The sequence below is a fragment of the Myxocyprinus asiaticus genome, chromosome 21, assembly GCF_019703515.2.
Source record: "Myxocyprinus asiaticus isolate MX2 ecotype Aquarium Trade chromosome 21, UBuf_Myxa_2, whole genome shotgun sequence".
Taxonomy (NCBI): domain Eukaryota; kingdom Metazoa; phylum Chordata; class Actinopteri; order Cypriniformes; family Catostomidae; genus Myxocyprinus; species Myxocyprinus asiaticus.
In genome coordinates this window covers 7,288,653-7,311,447 of record NC_059364.1, presented here as the reverse complement: position 1 = coordinate 7,311,447, position 22,795 = coordinate 7,288,653, and the positions used below count along the sequence as shown (strand labels likewise).

The window sequence follows — 22,795 nt, the reverse complement described above, 5'->3', positions numbered from 1 at the left end:
GAGATACAACATCACTGACTCGACCAATGGCTTGAGTTGGGGGCGGGACTATTTGTTTGTTTAATCTACAGCAGATGGGGGTGTTTAAAGAAAGCTGTTTTGAAAACAACGTTTATTACTCATTTGGTGGTGCAGAAATTACACACTTCAGCTTTAAAAAACATGTCTCGAAACACTGTTGCACGGCATCCAGCTGATTTTAAACGCAATAACATGTCTTGTGTGTATAGACACTAATATGGCTAGCACCTACTTACATGCCTTTCAGCAAATACATTTTATGTCCCCTGATTAGTATTAATGAGTCAGGTTGATAAGCTTTATAATGTGCCCCCCATTTTTCAGATTATTCCTATGCCTCTGCACGTCATCGTTTTATTCTGGAATAGTGTAACATAAGCAGATGTATTGAATGGATCAGATTCCAACAATCGGATCATAAACAAGCTCCATAGCCAGGAAGTTTCAGACTCAGCCTTACATCTGCCCTGCGGAAGGGAACTTAATTGGTGGTAAAGACCGTTGACCTCATAGGGTGGGGTTATATGACCTGAGCCTATATGTACCTGCAGGGTGGAGCCAGAATTTAAGAGCCATGGGGTCATGAGGGGAGAGTTCTCATTAATCAACTTCCTCCACTCTCTCTTAACATGTGTTCCATTGTAAGGTCACAGCCTATCAGGCATGCGTGTGGATACAAGTACTCAGGCATTGATGGGTCAATACTGGGGTTTCCAATTTCACAGATTTTTTGTGGAGACCTTAATATTTCTCAAAACATGGGGTTTGACTTATGCACCAATATTAGATTTTACAGTAAGAAATTTTGACCAACCAACAGCTAGTCTTCTGACTAAACAGGTAAGACAGATCCTATGTATATTGTTTTTAATGAAACAAACAAAAACAGGAAAATACAGTGAATTAATTGGTAAAATAGTGTGTCAACAACAGTACGGCAAATAGGGCTACATCTGAAATAAAAGCAGCACAGTTCTCAATGCATTTATATTACTTATGCCTTAAAAGACCTAAAGTCAATATAATAAACTATGTTGCATTTTGTGTATAGGCTAATACAATACTGCTTTCAATAATGAAGTCAACTTTGTCAGGCTTCAATGATGGTGAACATGATGAACGATGTTTAAACGGATGGATCGCCCAATATACAGTATATATATATATATATATATATATATATATATATATATATATATATATATATATTAATCATTTACTCACCCTCATGTTGTTCCAAACCCGCATGACTTCCTTTCATCTGTATAACACAAAAGGTGAATTCTTGTGAGGAAAATGGTGAGTGAATGAACAGATGTTTCCTGATATTCTCATACTCCTCTAATGCTGCTACTTACATTATACCGTAGGCCTTCAAATGAAATGTAATCTGAAACATTTGACTCTAACATTTGTGGCATATTTTGAGTGTTAGTATAGTTTTGATTGGTCGTTGGGCTGTCTTTGACGAACCGATCTGGCAACGTTACCAATAATGAAGCTTACTTGTAGATCTGGCAACACTTTGCAGTTCAATGATCAATATATGTCTACAGAAAAAAAATAAAAAATAAAATATGTCTATTTAATACACTACACAAAATCCCTCTATTCTTTTAGAAAATGCTGTTTCCTGTCCTCTGTGACATGATGGAGTTGCTGAATCTAAAACCCTCAACAAAAACTATCAATTTATTAATATCTGAACAGTAAGTAGTGAAAAGTCTTAGATACAATATATCAATCTACTTTGTCTTTCATGTTTCATTCACTTCGGGCATGTTCTTGTGTCAGAAATATAAGCACAGTTTATGTTGACACTGTTGCATGAGGGACAGAATAGTAAAATAAACACAGTTAATTCTGTGAAAGCCATTTTGGGTCAGTGTAAAGACATGAAAAAGAATGATGGATCGCCCGGTTTTATTGCAATCCCATCTGCATTATTTTGGTTTATAAACAAAGCTCTACTGAATGCTGGAATCTCACTCTCCTATTCTGAAGCCTTCAATGAAGCTTTAACCTAGTCAGACACCTATAGAGAAGTGTATTTAAGGAAACAAAGAGGAAATGTCTCATCTAGTTTGCATCTATACTGATAAACAGCTGTGCTCTCACGAATCTCTCGTTTAGAAAAAAAACAAACAAAAAAAAAACAAAGTACACATACAGGTCATGCTAGGTTCCAGAGTCATTCACAGTCATGATTCCTATTGAACAAAGAACTTTGTTTTCCACAAATTTGAGGCTCTGCATTTACATGTTACAGTAATTTTAAGCACTGTCTTGAGGGTTCAACTCTTGCCTTGCAAAGTGCAGTGAATCTTTTATTCAATAGATGTTTGGTATCACAGCTTGTGCCCGCAGCAGGAACCCCTATCCAAACACTAAAGGGGACAAATCCCTTCACTTCCTGTGTCAGAAGGTAAAATATCCAAGGGAATTCACAATGGGGCCTTAAAGGGATAGTTCACCCCAAAATTTAAATTCTGTCATTCACTCACCCTCATGTTGTATCAAACACATATTAATTTATTTAGGAAGTTTTAGACAGAATGACAGCCCCAGTCACCTTTGTCTTTCATTGCACAGAAGAAAGAAGCATTGAAAGTCAATAGCCGTGTTTCCACTCTCGGGCCAAATTAGGGCATGCAAGTGCATGCCAGGGCCAGTTGCATTCCCACTGTCACTTACGGGGCATCGTCGCACCTCCTCTGGACTTTCTCGTGGTCAACGGTCAGTCGCCTTTTGCTTGCCGATTACCCTTGGGCAAAAAAGGCCAACTGGGGATTGAGGCATGGTCAATGCCAAAGGTGTGGTTTAGCTCGAGTCAAGTCAGAGAGTCAGCACCAAGATACTCATTTCCCAATTTTTTAAATCTAGCTATCAGCTTACCTCAGTAGATCAATGGAGAATGGAGAATAGTCAGTACTTTTCAGTAGATGAAATCAGGGGTTTAATCTGATGAAAAGCCAACATCAGATCGACGGCGTCTGCTGAATTGTCTCCGAACTTGCCAAGCTGTGTATTTAGCCCACAACGATACAGGTTCGGGAAAAATGTAAAAATTTGTGGGCACAGTAAAAATGAAGGGTGTATTAAGGGCGAGTTTTAGGGCAACGATGCAGAGCTATTGGCCCGATGATGGGAATGCAGATAAATTTAGTCTAGCGGCTCGAGGTCCAAGGCTATTGACCCCGGCTGACAAGTTGATAGCCCCAGCTCGCACTGATCCAGTGGTGGAAAAGTGGCTTATGGTGACTAAGAAAAACATTCTTGCCTAACACCCCTGTGTTCCATGAAATGCTCTGTACAGTTGATGTAATTTTTAAGCACAGCTCAAAATAATTTGCACACCCAGCTCTCATTAGTCCAGCATCAGAGGCTCAGCTAACTAGCATTGGTGTAAGTAGATTTGGTCACTAGGCTATTGTTCATTTATATCCAAAAACGTTCAATCCTATACATGCTTTCTTAATCCGGTCTGATTTAGAAAATTTGTGTACAGGTTGTAGTCGGGCTCTGATGGGACAGCAAAAGCTTGAGGTGATATACTCAGTGGCCCAACGTGTCAGAAGCATTTAGCTACATACCATAAGTACAGTACACACCCTTAATGAGATCAGTCTTAAATAGTAGTGTGAGGTCAGTGTTGTAGATACATGTAAAAATACTCATTAAATCATCCACAGCTCTTTATCTTCACTGGGTTTAGCATAAATGCATCTAACATTTGTAAACAAGGAGTTGATTGGAGAGGTAATGGGCAAAGGGCTCATTCACCATATTGGAGGGTTTTTTTCTTGTTGTTGTTGTTGTTTACACATTTTAACCTGTCTCAACAAGGAGGCAAATTTTCAGTGATCTCTTCAGTCTGGTCAAGTTTGTCTTCATGCACTTTTTGCGTACAACTGCCATAAATAATCTGCAATAGTAACCTTGTCCTGCTGAATGGCAGACACAGGAATTGTTTTATAAGGCCCATTCCAGCTTGGTTTCAAAATAACATGACTGTGTTGACATTTTTGCAAAATGATATTACGTGGCTCCTAACACATATTGTGGCAGTTCTGAGGTGAAATGTCCACTGTGTGGCTCTAAAAGCAAATTAAATTTCTCCCAAATAGATGAGGTTTTTAAGTGTAATGCTCTATGGAGCTTTAAATCAACAAATTTAAAGGGAAAGTTCACCCCATCATATACTCACCCTCATGTCATCCCAGATATGTATGACTTTCTTTTTTCTGCAGAACACAAACAATTTTTTTTTAAGAATTTCTCAGCTCTGTTAGTCTTTACAATGCAAGTGAATGGTGACCAGACCTTTGAAGCTCCAATAATCACATGAAGGCCACAAGACTCCATTGGTTAAATACATATCTTCAGAAGTGATATGTTAGGTGTGGGTGAGAAACAGATCAATATTTAAGTCATTTTTTACTATCAATCTCCACTTTCACTTTCACATTTTGGAAGTGAAAGTAAAAGTGGAGAACATTCACTTGCATTGTATGGACCTCCAGAGCTGAGATTTCTTCTGAAAATCTTTGTGTTCTGCAGAAGAAACATATCTGGGATGGCATGAGGGTGAGTAAATAATGAGAGAATTAGATTTTTGGGTGAAATTATATCCCTAACTTAAACCTTAAACCTAAACCTAACCCATAGTGTCATAAAAAGCATAAAAATAATTTTGCAAAAATGTATGATTCTATGAGAACAGGTTGGTCCATTCTTAAGGAACAGTGCCCTTTGCCCTATGGCTAGGGCAAATTGCAAATTTCCTGAGGAGGAATTTTTTTTTTTTTTTTTTTTTTTTTTTTTTTTTACCATATTAGAGCGGATCTGACTAGCTACCGAGAGTCACTGATAGTAAGAAGAAAGTCATAGAAGACATATACACTGATCAGCCACAACATTAAAACCACTGACAGGTGAAGTGAATAACATTTATTATCTCGTTACAATGGCACCTGTCAAGGGGTGGGATATATTAGGCAGCAAGTGAACAGTCAGTTCTTGAATTTCATGTGTTGGTAGCAGGAAAAATGGGCAGGCGTAAGAATCTGAGCGGCTTTGACAAGGGCCAAATTGTGATGGCTAGACGACTGGGTCAGAGCATCTCCAAAACGGCAGGTCTTGTGGAGTGTTCCCGGTATGCAGTAGTTAGCACAAAAGTGGTCCAAGGAAGGACAACCAGTGAACCGGCGACAGGGTCATGGGCGCCCAAGGCTCATTGATGCACGTGGGGAGCAAAGGCTAGCCCGTCTGGTTCGATCCCACAGAAAAGCTACTGTAGCACAAATTTCTGAAAAACTTAATGCTGGCCATGATAGAAAGGTGTCAGAACACACCGTGCATCACAGCTTGCAGCGTATGGGGCTGCATAGCCCATGCTGACCCCTGTCCACCGCCGAAAGCGCCTACAATGGGCACGTGAGCATCAGAACTGGACCATGGAGGAATTTTTAGAAGGTGGCCTGTTCTGATGAATCACGTTTTCTTTTAGATCATGTGGATGGCTGGGTGAGTGTGCATCGTTTACCTGGGGAAGAGATGGCAGCAGGATGCACTATGGGAAGAAAGCAGGCCGGCAGAGGCAATGTGATGCTCTGAGCAATGTTCTGCTGGGAAACCTTGGGTCCTGGCATTCATGTGGATGTTATTTTGACATGTACCACCTACCTAAAGATTGTTGCAAACCATGTACACCCCTTCATTGGCAACGGTATTCCCAGATGGCAGTGTCCCCTTTCAGCAGGATAATGCACCCTGCCAAACTGCAAAAATTGTTCAGGAATGGTTGAGGAATGTGACAAAGAGTTCATGGTGTTGACTTGGCCTCCAAATTCCCCAGATCTCAATTGGATTGAGCATCTATGGGATGTGCTGGACCAACAAGTCCGATCTATGGAGGCCCCACCTCGCAACTTACAGGACTTAAAGGATCTGCTGCTAACGTCTTGGTGCCAGATAACACAGAACACCTTCAGAGGTCTTGTCAAGTCCATGCCTCAATGGTCAGTGCTGTTTTGGCGGCACGAATGGGACGTATGTGATATTAGGCAGGTGGTTTTAATGTTGTGGCTGATCGGTGTATATAGGTATTTGGAAAATATGTAGTCATATAAGTAGCATATCTGCCACCGGACCTTCTTTCTTTGTTTACAGACATGACGTAAACACGCACAAATGATGGAAGCCTGAAATTACCTGCCAAATCTCAAACCCGACAGCTCTGAATGTAAAATCATTGAACACAGATTTTTTTTTGTATTTGCTCAATAATGGTATTCTGTTCATTTCTAAAATAATAATAATAATAATAATAATAATAATAATTTAATGAGAAATCCTCCATAGTGAACCTTTAAAATATCAAACTTTGATTATGCATTTTTTTTTTTTTTACATTTTTTTTAAATGCTCAAGCAGGCTTGATGTTTATGAACCCAGAGACTTGACCCCGTCTGGTTGAAGGATATTTATCATTGTCAACTGTCTTATGTGATGACAAAGAGACTTAACCATGTTTGCTTTACTAGGGCAACCTTCTCTCACATCATATAATCCATGTATTTTCCAGTGATCCTTTGTGCTCTCTCACTAATTAAAGACACCATAATTAAAAACAGCAAGTGCAATTAAGGGCATCAGATAAATCAATCAAAGAATCAATAGTGGGTCAGTTCTTTTCCTTTCTCATTCTTTCTCACTTTGTAACCGTTTCCTGTTATTGGATAAACTGCACATTTAGTCTTGCTTTATGGAAGAGATAAAATGATGGTCTAAATGTGTTTCTATGGTTGAGTTTGATTTAGGTCTTCCACTTCTAAAACAATCAATAACACTTAATAGACCTACTTAGTGCTTCAGCTCGAGGTTGCTCTTAAAGTCAATGGCGGCATTCATTCAGCATATTTCTGCACTATTATACACTCTCCTCTTCTGCCATTGCTCAGCCAAACAGGTTGTCCCACCCCAAACTCTCACCATTGGTTGAGCTAATGGTTGTTCAGGTTGTCCTGCCCAGTCAGGCTACTCAAACAAACAGATTGCAGTTCCGTTTGTTGCCACTAGTGGTGCAAAAATTGCACACTTCACCTTTAATACCAGGTGTAAACAGATAATTTGAGTTACACCGTGAAACTTTAACTATGGGTTTCATACACCAACGATTACTGAACTCTCCGTGCTACGTTAAAATCAACAAGTCAACAAGCTGGAACAGGACGAAATTATCAGTCAAATGAGAACACATTATATAACACACCTATGTTAAAAACACAAAATGGTGTAATTATTTTTGGTCTGAGGTTAAGACACATTCATCCGCTCTTAGAATCAACATTCCCAGTCTTGTAAATGGACGGGTTTAAGTGGGATAGTTATGAATAGAGGAGTTTGGCGACATGGGTTATGCTCCATGTGTTTTGACTTCCCGGAATAGATGGGTGGAGACGACAGAGTTTCTCTTTTTGCCTCACTGACTGTGAAAGGTTCATGTGACACTCTGACATTTCATTAACGTGGCCCTTTTGTATCTGTGTGTGAATCGTGTATTTGTGCTGTTACGTAAACTTGTTTTTGATTTCTCATTCATTTTGTCTGAAACCAACAATGCTGTGATAAATCTAATGATGTTTTGACTAGAAGCAAGACACTACGCCAACGCAAAGAAATACGTACAATACGTTTGCACGGGTAAACTAGTAAAGGAAAGTTTGTCAAGACAAATGTTGTTTGCTTTACAAAGCTGTGTCTGAAGGTTATGTAAAAGTCGTGTAGATTGAATACTTTGAGATATAGGATGGATGGATGGATGGATATTTTCATATAATTTTGTAAATATATCTGTCCACGCAGATCCGTACTATACACTGCAGAAATAGTATGAGTAGAATGGTAGTATGCTATTCTAAACATAGCCAGTGTTTGATTGAACCTCATGTTTACTGAACCTGTGTCAACTGCTCCAGATCACACCTGAACTAAGGTAAATAGGTTCAACATTCACATTGTCTGGTTAAGAGTAGGGAAGAGAGACAGAGTGAGAAACAGAAGAACTCTACAGCAGTGCATGTACATTTCTTTAGATGCGGATTTGTATAAACGCATCTGCTTAATGACTAAATGTAAATGAAAATATCCTTGTATTTAGGAAAAACAACACATATGGGTAGTTAATGCAAAATGTGTCCATGGACTTTTTTCAACATCAAGAAGTTAAAATCGATTTGAATATACATGTATAAGGGCAAGTGTAGCTTAATGTATATCTTTGCTGGAAAATGGTTTTATTTATTTTAATGACTTCACCACTTCATTTCAAATGAAATATTCCATGTAGTCTTTCAATTAATATGAGGTCATAAAAAACTACATGCATAATACTAATACAATTAGCCAAATGCTGTTTTATAACATGTCACAGTGCAGGACATTCACATGAAGGTAATACAGGAAGTATTTCACATCAGCAAGATTCTCAGACGCACTGCTGTAGTGTCCCATTTGTTCTCATGTGTTCCCCATATTGATAAGTAATGTACATAGCAATGGTTCATTTCATTTGACTGAAGTGATCTGAGACACAGGACAGAAATCACAGACTTGAACAAGAGAAAATGAGACACAAAAACATCAACAGGATGACTGCACATGAACACACAGTTAAAGGAGAGAATTATGTCTGTTAAGCCGGTTTGCTCAGGACAATAACCTCGTCTTTATGGCTTTTTATTATCTGTTTGCTCAAGAGATCCTGCTAATCCAGGTTAACATCTTACTGATAACACACAACTCATTCATTCCTTTCAGTCATTGAGACACTCACACACACACACACACACACACACACACACACACAGTGAGCATTTCTATTACTTTGTCATTAGCATACTAAGACACTGATAGCTGAAGCTTTTAGTTCATTTGATTATGCTCATTATATATTAACAGAGAGTCAAATGCACCATGTTACATCATATCAGACCCAGATTGTTCTCTTTAACATTATCCAGCTCTATATGATTTTAGATGTGCCTTTAAGAAAACAAAAGGTTGCGAAATCCTGAAAGAGATTCAAGATATACTTCATTCTCCACCTTCATAAATTTCAAAAGCAAAACAAAAGGAACTTCAACAAAGATTTTGGGGAATTAACTCTGTTCTCTGTTCAAATCCTCAATCCCTCTTCTTTATGGGTCTCCAAAGAGCAAATAAATCATCAGATCATATAAAGATATTGTGCAACCTTCATCTTGTGCCATTACATCATATAGGCCTACTTGAAAGAAAACTCTGTCAGCAACCTGGGAAAATGTGACACCAGATTTGATTCCCTTTAAAGGTATAGTTCACCCCAAAATAATTTACTCACCATAATGCTGTTCACAACCTGTATGCTTTTCTTCCTGTAGAACAAAAAAGGTTATGTTTTGATGAGTGTGCATGCTGCTATTCCACAAAATAATCAGGAACTAGTGCTTGCAAGCTTAAAAAAAATGACAAAAAACACCATAAAATGAGTCTGTTAAACTGTATACTATATTTCAAGTCTTCTGGAGCCATACGATAGATTTCTGTGAGAAACAGATGGGAATTTAAGTCGTTATTCACTGAAAACCTTACCCATTCCCATAACTCTCATATCTCATCCACATTTGCACACATTCAAATCTTATGTCCTTTTTATAGCTTGACAGGCCCTAGTCACTGTCTGATTTCATTGTATGGAAAAGACCACTGCGAACATTCTGCAGAACATCTCCTTTTGTGTTACATGCAAGAAAACAAACCATACAGGTTTGGAGAGACATGAGGGTGAGTAAATGATTAAAGAATTTCAATTTTTGTGTGAACTTTTGCTGTTGTCCAGTGTATGTAACCTGCCGTCCTATACTGCAGGGGTGAGAGAAGACTAACACTCCTGGAATGGGTAAAACACTCACGGGATCTATTCAAAGGAGGTATAAGAGAGAGAAAAAGAAGTATGTTTGCTTAGGGTAATTACATACCCTGCTGGTTCTGAGCTAGACTAAGGGTGTTATCCAAATGGCATTTTTGCACCCTTGAAGGGCAATGCGGAAAGGGAACGCCACTCGAAGGGTCGTTCTAAACGAAAGTAGGGTGAGTAGGGTTAGTGAGTAGGTCACAGGGATTATCACTCGCGATTGGAATTCGTCCTAAGTCAGCATGTGTTTAAGTAAAGACAGGGCTGTTAATAACCAAACCTATAAAGACACACAGGAGTCACAGAATTGATCACTGTCTGGCAATAAACACACACACACACACCATGCACTCTTATGATGTGTGTAGTGTATGCGCAGAGTCAATGTACACTGACAGTAGAAGAGAGAGGATCAGATGACAAATAGGATTAGTCTGTCTTTGTGTTTATGATCTGAAAAGTTGCAAAACTTCCCCAATCAGCCAAAACCTTATTATCCTTTGCATACCAATGTCCTATGCCATGAATAACGTAATTTGAAGGTGATATTGCAGGTGATATATTCCAAGAGAAAGATCCTCAAAGGAATAGATCACTAAAAATGAAAATGTTGACATCATTTACTCACCCTCTTGTCATTCCAAAGCCAGCACGACTTGCTTTCTTCTGTGGAACAAAAAAGGATAATTTTTTAAGAACCTTCATGCAGCTTTTTTCCATTCAACACTAGTTCATAGTGACCATGACTGTCGAGCTTCAAAATGGACCAAAGTATTGCATAAAAGCACTGTTAAAATGCAGTAAAAGATTCCATACAACGTGTGCGCTCTTCTGAAGCCATATGATAGCTTTGTGTGACGAAAAGACTAAAGTTGAAATGAAGGTTGTTATTAACTGAAAATCTTCTCCTCCATTCTGCATAGCATATTTAAACTGACCCACAATGCTTGTTTACAGCACATGCAAGAACCAAAAGCATTCTGGCCTCAATGACATCCATAATTTTTCAAATCTGAATGCAACTGCAAATTACATTTTAGAATATGATTATCAGTGAATAACAACCAAAACTTACATTTGTCCCTCAGATAGGATTTATGTTAATAAAATTAATAAAATAAAGTGAAAGAAAAGTGGTCACAGTACTTGTTAAAAAAAAAAAAAAAAAAAAATACATTTAAAAAATAAATATTAATTGGTTAGTGGTAATTTATGGGTGAAATAGTTTTTAGTATTTACTAATTTACTTGAGTGTCTATCTTGACCTTTAAGGTTTTAAGTGTTTTTATTTAACATGGAGGTCAAATGATAGGGACCAAGAGGTCAATGGCAGCCGTACTGATTTAATTCAAAAGGATCTTGGCAGACCCTGAAAGACAAAGATTTATATTCGTATGGACAATTTGAGTCACGTTGACATACTGCCCTCTAGTGGAGAACTGCAGTATCTGCTTATCAGAATTATCACTTCTCTTTTATGTGGATTAGTCTTGTTATGCAATACCTTTTGAACTTTTCAAAAATAAATAAGTAAATATGCTTGTGTTGTAATTAAAAAAAAAAAAAAAAAAAAAAAAAAAAAGTGTCTCTATAAATAGGTACATCACCAGACTTAGAAATAACTTGCATATTTATACATTGGCAAACTAGTTATACAAGAAAGCAAATAAAAGTTGTCAAATTGTAAATTTGTATATTTTCTTAGCCTTCTGTAAATTTTTCAAACAAGATGGAATGTTTTGTATTAAGATAAACTAACTCATGCCACACAACATCACAGAATTCATAAAATAATTTGCTAATACTTACTGATTATTCTTTTGTCGTTTTTTCACCAAAAATGTGGCTTCCTGAATGATGACATCATTAAGTGCTCAGCTTGTGTCAAAGGGATATTACAAAAGACCAACTGGATGTATTTACTGAGTGTAATAATAATAAAAAAAAGCTATAAAGACTTTAAATATTTGCGAGCTTTATAAGGAATTAATTTTGAATTATAAATGAACTTTTGTGAAGAAGGCTCAGCAGAGGTTGTAATTGCTGACACAGTTCTACTCGGCTGTCAATGAGTCTGTGCTGTGTACATCTATAACTGTCTGGTTTGGATCAGCCACTTAATTTGACAGAAGGAAACTACAACAGACAGTCAGGACTGCTGAGAGGATTATTGGTGCCCCTCTGCCCACCCTCCAAGACCTGTACGTCTCCAGAGTAAGGAAACATGCAGGTAGAATCATTCTGGGCCCCACACACCCTGCCCACTCCCTTTTTGAACTGCTACAGAGCACTGAGCGCCAGGACATCCAGGCACAAGAACAGTTTTTACCCTCAGGCCATTTTCCACATGAACAATTAAACTGCCTCAGGACTCCCCCATAGTGCAATAATGTAAATACATATCTCATGTACATATGTAAATTCACATATTTAATTCAATAACTGTTCATAGGCCTTAACCCTATCTGCTCCAGGGGCGCCGTATCATGGCTGACCCTGCACTCTGACCCCAGCCTAGCTGGGATATGTGAAAAAGAAGAATTTCACCATATATGTGCAAATGTATAATGTGTGATAAATAAAGAAAATTATAATTAATTAATTATAATTACCCCTACCTTGAACATACATTACCACTTGCACATGTACATACGCCATTCTGTTATATGTCCTATTATTTGTATGTCTATTTATACTCTTACCTTGTTTTATATTCTGTGTCTCACATTAATGTTCTGTGTGCACTTGTTTCTCCTATCACCAAAAAAATAATAAAATAAAATAAAATAAAATAAAATAAAATAAATCCTTGTGTACGTGAGAACACTTGGCAATAAAGCTCATTCTGATTCTGAACTTTTTTGTAGGCTACCTTTATTTTGTTTTATACCGTATATTAGTACCTCCCTCTGGCAATTTTCTTTGTGTGTGTGTTTAAGAAGTTTTATAAATATATTGCTGTATAATATTTAGTATTTGTTATTATACAAAAATAAAAAGGTATAATTCTCATGTTTATTGAATCTGGAAAAAAAAAAAAAGCTTAGGAATCCAGACTTAATTCTAACTTTAAAGTACTGTATTCTGTACCTCCCAGTTTCCACAATTGCATGATATAAAGTTGCAATTGTGAAATACAAACCAACAATTGCATCTTTAAATCTCAATTTTGAGAAATAAAATCAGAATTTCAGGACATTACTGATGTTAAAAAAAACAGCACCATCACTATTTGAAAAAAGTTATTTTTGATCAAATCTAGACAGGCCCCATTTCCAGCAGCCATCACTCCAACACCTTATCCTTGAGTAATCATGCTAAATTGCTAATTTGGCACTAGAAAATCACTTGCCATTATATCAAACACAGTTGAAAGCTATTTGATTCGTTAAATAAAGCTTAACATTGTCTTTGTGTTTGTTTTTGAGTTGCCACATTATGCAATAGACTGGCATGTCTTAAGGTCAATATTAGGTCAAAAATGGCAAAAAAAAAAAAAAAAAAAGAAACAGCGTTCTCTAGAAACCCATCAGTCAATCATTGTTTTGAGGAATGAAGGCTATACAATGCTTGAAATTGCCAAAACACTGAAGATTTCATACAAAGGTGTACACTACAGTCTTCAAAGACAAAGGACAACTGACTCTAACAAGAACAGAATGAGATGTGGAAGGCCAGATGTTCAACTAAACAAGAGGATAAGTACATCAGAGTCTCTAGTTTGAGAAATAGACGCCTCACATGTCCTCAGCTGACAGCTTCATTGAATTCTACCCGCTCAACACCAGTTTCATGTACAACAGTAAAGAGAAGACTCAGGCCTTATGGGAAGAATTGCAAAGAAAAAGCCACTTTTGAAACAGAAAAACAAAAAGAAAAGGTTAGAGTGGGCAAAGAAACAGACATTGGACGACAGATAATTGGAAAAGAGTGTTATGGATCTTAACCCCATTGAGCTTTTGTGGGATCAGTTAGACTGTAAGGTGCGTGAGAAGTGCCCGACAAGACAGCCACATCTATGGCATGTGCTACAGGAAGTGTGGGGTGAAATGTCACCTGAGTATCTGGACAAACTGACAGCTAGAATGCCAAGGATCTACAAAGCTGTCATTGCTGCACATGGAGTTTATTTTGATGAGAACTCTTTGAAGTAGTTTAAGTAGTACATTGTTTTTCAAATTGTAATAGTAATTTGTCATGTTATTAATGTCCTGACTATACATTGTGATCAGTTGAATGCCACTTTGGTGAATAAAAGTACCAATTTCTTTCCATAAGAGCAACATCTGTACATTATTCCAAACTTTTGGCCACCAAAAGTTTGGAAGACACATACGATGGGCACGTGAAAATATAGGTTTCTCCATAGTTGGAATGACACATATAAATTTCCTAGCAATTAAATATTTTCATTCAATGCTATTATAGGTTCCACGGAATGAGAAAGAGAGATAGAGGCAGAGGAAGTAGACTTTCCATTTGGTCCTGCTAAGAATTCAATGTACAAGTGTATTGTGCATGATGAACTCAACAATACAATAATACGACATCTGATTCGATTAGTCAGGGTTAATTAAAACAATTTATAGAGCATCTTTGTATTTGAATGCCTTTGGCTGAGCTGAGAGGTGCACATTGAAACATTTCCCTTTACTCAGAAATACAGATGGCAGTGTGTGTCAACTTTATTCAGGAAAGTCAAATGCAGTTTATTGTTTACCTTTGTATTCTATTATTTAACTATACAGTATGCTAGGGAAAGGACATCAGTATTGATTTTACAATTAAAATAAAACCAGAAAGCTTAAAGTGTGTTTTCTACGCCACTAGTGGCATTCAATTGCAATCTGTTTGTTTGAGGGGCCCAAGTGGGCTGGACATAACAACGACTGCATCAGACGGCACTATCTGTTCGACTGAATAATAGAAGTATGGATGTTTGAAAGTTCAAAAACTGTCATTATTTCTTTTTGGTGCAGCTAGTGGCACAGAAATCTTTAATTAACAGATGTTTAAGAGTCTGATACAGCAGTAAAGGGTGAATACATGGATGGATATGTGCCGATATGGATTAAGTCTCTTTGAAAGCATTCAAAACTGTTTAACATGAGCAGATACAAAGACACAGGCACACACACACACATACACATAGTATTAGCATCTACAATCCCTCCCAGAACAAAAACAACTGATGCAAACAAAGAGGTCTTTAGTGGAACACAGTGAATTAAATAGATTGTAACTACAAATTTACAAAGAATTAGATTATCAGACAACATTCTTACCTGCATGAGCAAGATTGACTAAGATATGCAAGAAGAACATGGAACAAAAAGAGGAAGACTGTTTTCTGGGAGAGGAAAAAACAAACTAAGTGACAGAGACATGAACAAATAGAGAGATGAGAATTCTGCAGTATATCAGCAATGTTTGGATTGAACTGATAACATATGATGATATTGCAGCATGGAACGTTCTTGCAGCTTAATTTTTGCATTTAGCTTTGACCTCCGAGCTTACAACAAAGAAATGAACAGCAGTAAAAAGCATTATGATACATAATGTGAGCGAGTGTAAATGTTTTCTATATATATCCTGGTTAGAAGAGCTTGGCTTTTTTCTTCAATTCATTGCGTTTCCAGAGAGGTAACCTGTCGAATTCCTGAATTTCCATCTCAAAGATTTCAAAGAACATCTCTGGAGCAAGGTGGCGCTAGAAAAGCAGGTGGAATAGTCAAAAAAGCAAATAAAATACCTAAGATATCTTGATTGAATGATAATATACTGTATGTACAGTATATGATTGCTCTGGTGTCATGTGGCACATATTCTGAGTAACTACCTCTAGTCGGGTTCGGTCCACATCTCGGGGCAGTTTAGAGCGACTACGGCTGGTAACCAAGAGCATTTCATATGGATAAACCTATAAAGAATGCATAGAATTCAAAGGTAAATACACTACAAAGAGACAAAACCTTTAAAAGCTTGTTTGATGTCTGAAATGTAAGGTTTTTCCTCTTTCAAAACCTAGTAAGCTCCCCATTATAAAATGATGGCAGATCATTTTATGCTATTTTAACAATGGAACTGGGATTTCACTCCCTGTTTAACGCCTAACATATACTGTATGCTGAGAATACTGTAAGTGATAACCCCAAGTATGAGAATTACTTCAGATTCATAGTGATAGAGAGGAAAATACTTGCTTTTGGTTCCAACATATTAGGCATAGACACTCCTCTGTCCATTCTGGTGGTTGAACGATGGCCATCATACAGGGGCTAAAAACAACATGGACAAAGAGCTTCTTTTCAATAAGAGGTTAAGTGTATCTTACGTACTTTTAATTCTCAAAATGTAATGAACAGCAAAGCTAACATCTCTCATATTGTAGATATGGTATTTAGAGATATGTACAGGACTATTATCTACTAGTCATTATAAGGATGCATTTTAATCTAGTTAGTCATAAATATAAAATCTCTCGTAAAAGAGTTTAATTTCGCATTCACACATGCATGGAATTTATTTTAGTGCTCAGCTTTGTTTGAAAGTTCAGATTAAAATTAATTTACGTACCTGAAACTCTTTACAGAAAGTAAACAAAAACAGAAAACAGAGTTTTTATATTCAAACATTAGAGACAAATTTTTCATAACTGCATGCCTTATTAATATCATCCATATGCATCTACCCTACTTTGATAACACATAGGCCTATATGTGATCCTTATCTGCTATCATTACTTATTACACAGTGGCCTGGAATACTCGATTCTGATTGGTCAATGGCGCCATCTAGCGGTCTGTTATTGCGCTGTTACAGCTCCACGTATCAGACCGCTCATCCGGGTCCTCGCGAGCCATCTCTCTTGCTTCTTTGATCACTGTGCGATCTCTTCAAGTAAAGTAATAAAATATTTTCAACTCAAATCAATGTTTCATGACCATTTATTTGTTTATTTGGCAAGTAGTCCTGTAACAGCCTGAATATTGAGGAGGCAGAAGGCCATTTTCACAATAAGAATCCACCAATCGCTGTTCAGCGATTTCTTTCTTCTCAAATTACATAATTTCAACGCATATCAATATTTTATGTCCATGTCTTTATTTATTTGGTTAGTAGCTGTGTAATAAGTGGGATAATGTACAGGTAGCCAGTTGTTATTGCAAAAAAAAAGGGTCGTGTCACGTCGGGGTCCTGATCACCCTGTCAGTGTTTATTGTGCGATAACAACCGGCTGACTGTACATAATCCCTTGCATACTCAAGGTTTAAATTCACATAAATTAAAAGACAGACAGACAGACAAACTAACCTTTCATCCCACCGCAAACATCTCCATAACTGTTATACTGAGTGAAATCAGTCGACTGAGGCTGGAGCAAAATAAACATTGAAACAAACAAAATGTGTTGTTATATTATATTATATTATATTATTCTGACTCTAATGCTGCCAGTGCTTACAAAACTGTCCTAAATAGTGCTTAAAAATTAGCGACAATAATAGCGGCCATTAAAGGGGTCATATCATCCACTTTTTATTTTTATTTTTCCCCCATTAGATTCATTTAGTTTGGAAAGGTTTTCTTGTTTGTTTGTTTGTTTGTTTGTTTGTTTCAAAACTGTCATAATATATATTTTTTCATTAAAGGTTTTTACCCTCTCTCTCTGACCCTCAGAATTAACCGGGTCATTTTTATGCATTGAAGACAACTGTCTAATATCATTAAGTTGTGGAAGTATGTTTTTGCTCAATTACAGGTCTTTTTACACTGGGAAGGAAGTTTTGAATTTTGAATGCTATAGTACTGTATATTTTTATACAACCCCAATTCCGAAAAAGTTGGCGCAGTATGAAAAATGCTAATTAAAACAAAAAGGAATGATTGGTAAATTATATTCACCCTTTGCTATATTGAAAGCACTACAACTACACATTATATTATGTTTTTCTTTGTGAATTTCATTTTTTTTATTTTTTTATTTTTTTTTATGTACAGTAATTTCAAATCAGATGATTTCAACACGCTCCAAAAAAGTTGAGACAGTCGAGTTTTACCACTGTGAAACATCATTTCTTCTAATAACACTCATTAAGCATTTGGGCACTGAAGACTCAAGTTTGTTAAGTTTAGAAAGTGGAATTTTCCCCCATTCATCCATTTTGTTGGTCTTCAGCTGCACATTTGTACAGGGTCTTCATTGCCGTATGGTGTACTTCATAATGCACCACACATTCTCAACAGGAGACAGGTCAGGACTGCAGGCAGGCCAATCTAGCACCCACAATTTCTGCTTACACAGCCATGCACTTGAAATCTGGGCAGTATGTGGTTTGAAGTGGTCCTGCTGGAAAATGCAGGTATGTCCCTGGAACAGACGGTGCTGGATGGAAGTATATGTTGCTCCAAAATTTTTACATATCTGTCTGCATTCATGGTGTTCTCACAGATGTGTGTATTACCCATGCCATGGGCACTGACACACCACTGACCCATACATACACTGGCTTTTGGACCTGACGCTGATAACAGCTTGGATGGCCCTATTCCTCTTTGGCCCGGATAACACGACGGCTTTGTTTTTCAAAAACTTTTTGAAATGTGGACTCTTCAGACCAAAAAACACAGTTCCACTGTTCTACTTTCCATCTAAGATGAGAGCCAGCCAAGAGAAATTAGCAGCACTTCTGGACAGTGTTGATGTATGGCTTCTGCTTTGCATAGTAAAGTTTTAACTTGCAACTGTGGATGCAGCGCGAGTGGTTTTGACTAACAAATATTAACTAAAGTTATCCCAAGTCCATGTTCATGATATCTATTACAGATGAATGATGTTTTTAAGACAGTGTTGTCTGAGGGATCAGAGGCCACACACATTCAGAAGTGGTTTTCGTCTTGCCCTTTACGCACCGAGATTTGACCATATTCCTTCAATCTTTAAAATATATTGTGCACTGTAGAGGGTGAAATGCCCAAAATATTTCCACTTTGTCTTTGAGGTACATTGTTCTCAAAGTGCTGGATTATTTGCTGAAGCATCTGTTGGCAAATTGACAAGTCTCCAATGATCCTTGCTCTTGAAGGACTAGGCTGTTTTTGGAGGCTACTTTTATACTATGACATGATTGCCTCACCTGTTTAACATCTCCTGTTTCACATCGCCTTGTTATTTCAACTCGTCAAATTGTTATTAGTCTTAAATTGCCCGTCTCAAATTTTTTGGAGCGTGTTGTAATCATCTGATTTGAAAATACTAGACATTTTCAAAAAATAATGAAATTCACAAAGAAAACTTCATATAATGTGCTTTCAATATAGCAAAGGGTGAATAAAAATTACAAATCACTCCTTTTTGTTTTTATTAGCATTTTTCATACTGTCCCAACTTTTTCAGAATCGGGGTTGTAATTCAATGAACTCTTTCACAAAATATCAAGGACATTTTTTATTCATCATGATATGACCCCTTTAAAGCAACAGCACCACGTCTCATAGACCCCACAAGAGCATGGACCTTACCCGATGCAGTCCGTGTCGCCCATATCCAGGAAGTGAGCCTGTTTTAGAAGGTGAACTTTGATCTGTAATTTATAGAGCATAGTACACGTTCACTACAAAAGAAAACAGGCAAAGAGACAGCTTTTCCTGAATAACAAAGAACAGCAAGATACAGAACATAACAGGGGTTTTCAATCTACTGTACAGAGATCTAGTTTACCTGCATTACTGGAGCGTTGAGCCGACAGGCTCTGTGCGTGACGCTCTCGGATCTTCTCTTGCTCTATCTCCTCTTTAAGGATCATCTTGCCCAAACCAGACTGGATCTGGAATCAACATTTTCGACAGGAACACAGTTTCAGTTTTGTACTTGGGTATACAAGGCTGTAAGATTCACTGTAATCTTTACTTTACAAAATAAATGCCTCTCGAAGCAAGATTGGGAACAATTCCCTAATTTAAGAACTGGCTCCCTTTTACAGAAAGTTGGGCCACATCTAACAGGACACTGACTTGGAATTTGACAGGACGAGGAATTTACTGAATTCAAAGAATGTTACACAACAGAGGAATTTAATTAGTCAAATAGACTTAAGTTAAGTTTAGGTTTAAGTTAAATTAAGTTTGACATTTTACGCCTGTTTATTCCCTATATGTACAATGAATTTTTCAAATGAAGTCAAAATGAACCACTTTTCAGATAAATGTATACAAATATAACTTTATAAAAATAAATCTATCAATTATATAGTATACCAAGTAAATTAGCATTCTAGAACGTTTCTATAGGTGTACATATGGCATGTCAAACACTGATTATTCAACTTATATCTTCTAATGTTTCGAGAAATGCATATGTATTTCTACATATTAAAAAAACAACAGCAGTTATACGAATCTCTTTGAAATTCAATCCTTTTAAATTCTACATCCTTTAAAGGAATGTTCCAGGGTCAAAGCTCAATCGACAGCATTTATGGAATAATGTTATTTACCAAAAAATATATTTTCAACTCGTTCATCGTTCATTTAAAAATCATGGTTTTAATTGTAAGGCACTTACAATGGAAGTGAATGGAGCCAGTAAATGAACATTAAAATACACATTGTTTTAAAAGTAGAATCACAAGACATAAACATTTTACTGTACGTGTTAACATGATTTAAATGTGGGGAAAAAATAGCTTAATAACCTGATTAGTGTAAAGGTAAATCAAATATAACAACTTAATACAACGCACTTATATCATGTTAACACGTATAATGTTTTTGTCTTATGGCTGTACTTTAGAAATATCAATGCTTATGGATTGGCCCCATTCACTTCCATTGTAAGTACCTCAACATAACCACAGTTTTTAAATAAGCAAGGGACGAGTTGAAAATATTTTCTGTGGTAATCAACATTATGCCACAAACACTGTCGATTGAGCTTAACTTGTATTGAAATTCAGGAACTGATTTTAAAAGGCATTTCCAATTCAGTTCTGAATGGTGCACAACCCTGATAGTGCCTCCTGACCTTGTTGAGATGTTCCTCCTGAAGTTGTCTGCGTTTCTGTTGCTCCTCTTCATCCTCCTCTCTTGATCTTCTCCTGCCGTCTGTCCCTGAGCAGCACAATAACAAAAACACATTTAAACACACAAACACCTTAAGTCAGGGATGAAGGGGGAACAAGTACAAAAGCCAGACTAAAGCCAGTCTATGTGATATGCAATATGCTGCATTCACTGAAGTCTAAGTTCTGTGTGGCTCTTCATATTGATGAAACATACTTCATGTAAAGTTTTTCTACCTTAAGGTAAGGTAACCTTTATAGAACATATCCACTGTGTGAAATGATCATGTATTTGGGTATTACAGGAAACTGAGACAAACAGATACACAGCAGTTACACATGAACAAAAAGACGACACAAAAAATTTGAAGTCAATCTCAGTACTCATCTTAAAAACATATTTAAATAGTGTACTATTAATACAACACTAGAATTCTCTGGGCAGCGTTAGGGGTAGTATTATTTTATTTTCTCCATGAAACACAAAAGGAGATCTTTGGAACAATTTCTTTGCTTCTGTTTTCCATACATTGGATGGTTATTTATACTGCCAAGCTCCAATAAAAAGGACAAAAAAAGCACATTAAAAGTATCGTGAACGTAGTCCATATGAGGTGTGTGCAGACTTCTGAAACCATATGATAACTTGGAGTGAGAAACAGACCAAAATTTAAGTTGTTTACTGATTATCAAGCTCTCAAATCTAATTTTTTTTCAAACTTTTCACGTAACAATTGGTCACATGACAGGCAAGAACCAATGCCGTCATTGATGTCAAACCTTTTGCAATGCATCTAAAGTAGCCACCAATGAATTGAACATACAAGGGCAAATGAGATTTCAGAGCTATGGTGGGTGTGAATAATGAATTCATCTATTACTTGGAACATGGCAGTATAAATATCTTTCCATTTTCGTTGCATGGAAAAGAGCAGCTCGGACATTCTGCCTAACATCTCGTTTTGCATTTTGCAGAAGAAAGTAAATAATACGGGGCTGGAGCAACTGGGTGAACTATTGCTTTATGGCCGAAGCAATGTATCAGATGTATCATGGGTGACCACAGTACCTATGGCAGCATGGGCGATTGGGAAGGACCAGCACTCTGTCTCTATCTTTGCTGGGTAGTCTGGACCAGGGGCATATGCTGAGGGGAATTTGGCCGATTTGATGATGTCATCAGCAGACTTGCTCTGGGCTGCAAAGGCAGCTGAATCTAGATCAATAAATCAGGGGGAGCTGGACCATCAGAACAGTGTGGCTACTTTAGACCAACATCTAACCAACAGACAATTATGCCTACTGCAAGCCATTTGTGGCTAGAGTTGGGAATCAAGAACTGGTATATGTGCAGATCCAGGTCAATTTTTTAATAAAATAATGGTTCTTGAATGTCTGCATTCTTCAGCTAACGTGAATGGAACAAAATACTAAAATACTCTGAGTGTGTTTTCTAACTTCTAACTGAATCTACAGCGACATGACAAAATAAATCATGTTTTAGCCAAGTTTTGAGTTTGCAATCTGAATTGAATGTGACTGAGTTAAATCTGGACTGAGATAGTACTGCGAAATAATGAAAAATATAAATAGAAAAAATATATTTTAATTGCATTGTCCACACTGGTTGCATGCAACATAAACATACAGCAGTGTATATGTTGCATGCATAATTTAACTACATGCAGTTTAGTACGATAGTTATTTCACAGTACTATCTCGGTCCAGATAGTACGATACACGAATGACTCTTAAG

General features: G+C 37.1%; 1 protein-coding gene across 2 annotated transcripts in view; it reads right to left on the bottom strand.

The window, feature by feature from the left end:
* Positions 1–22,795, bottom strand: part of LOC127412197 (actin-binding LIM protein 1-like) — a 232,954-nt gene that overhangs the window by 173,041 nt on the left and 37,118 nt on the right. Inside the window, exons 15-23 of one of the 2 annotated variants that reach the window (XM_051648379.1) lie at positions 22,109–22,249; positions 21,003–21,088; positions 19,701–19,806; positions 19,502–19,563; positions 17,294–17,354; positions 16,556–16,563; positions 16,183–16,257; positions 15,819–15,899; positions 13,718–15,689 (exon numbers count right to left, since the gene is read on the bottom strand). In XM_051648379.1, coding sequence (XP_051504339.1) covers positions 15,576–15,689; positions 15,819–15,899; positions 16,183–16,257; positions 16,556–16,563; positions 17,294–17,354; positions 19,502–19,563; positions 19,701–19,806; positions 21,003–21,088; positions 22,109–22,249 — 734 coding nt within the window. In that variant the 3' untranslated portion in view covers positions 13,718–15,575. Of the gene's footprint in view, positions 1–13,717; positions 15,690–15,818; positions 15,900–16,182; positions 16,874–17,293; positions 17,355–19,501; positions 19,564–19,700; positions 19,807–21,002; positions 21,089–22,108; positions 22,250–22,795 lie in introns of those variants that run through there. The other variant, XM_051648378.1, reaches the window with a different exon arrangement.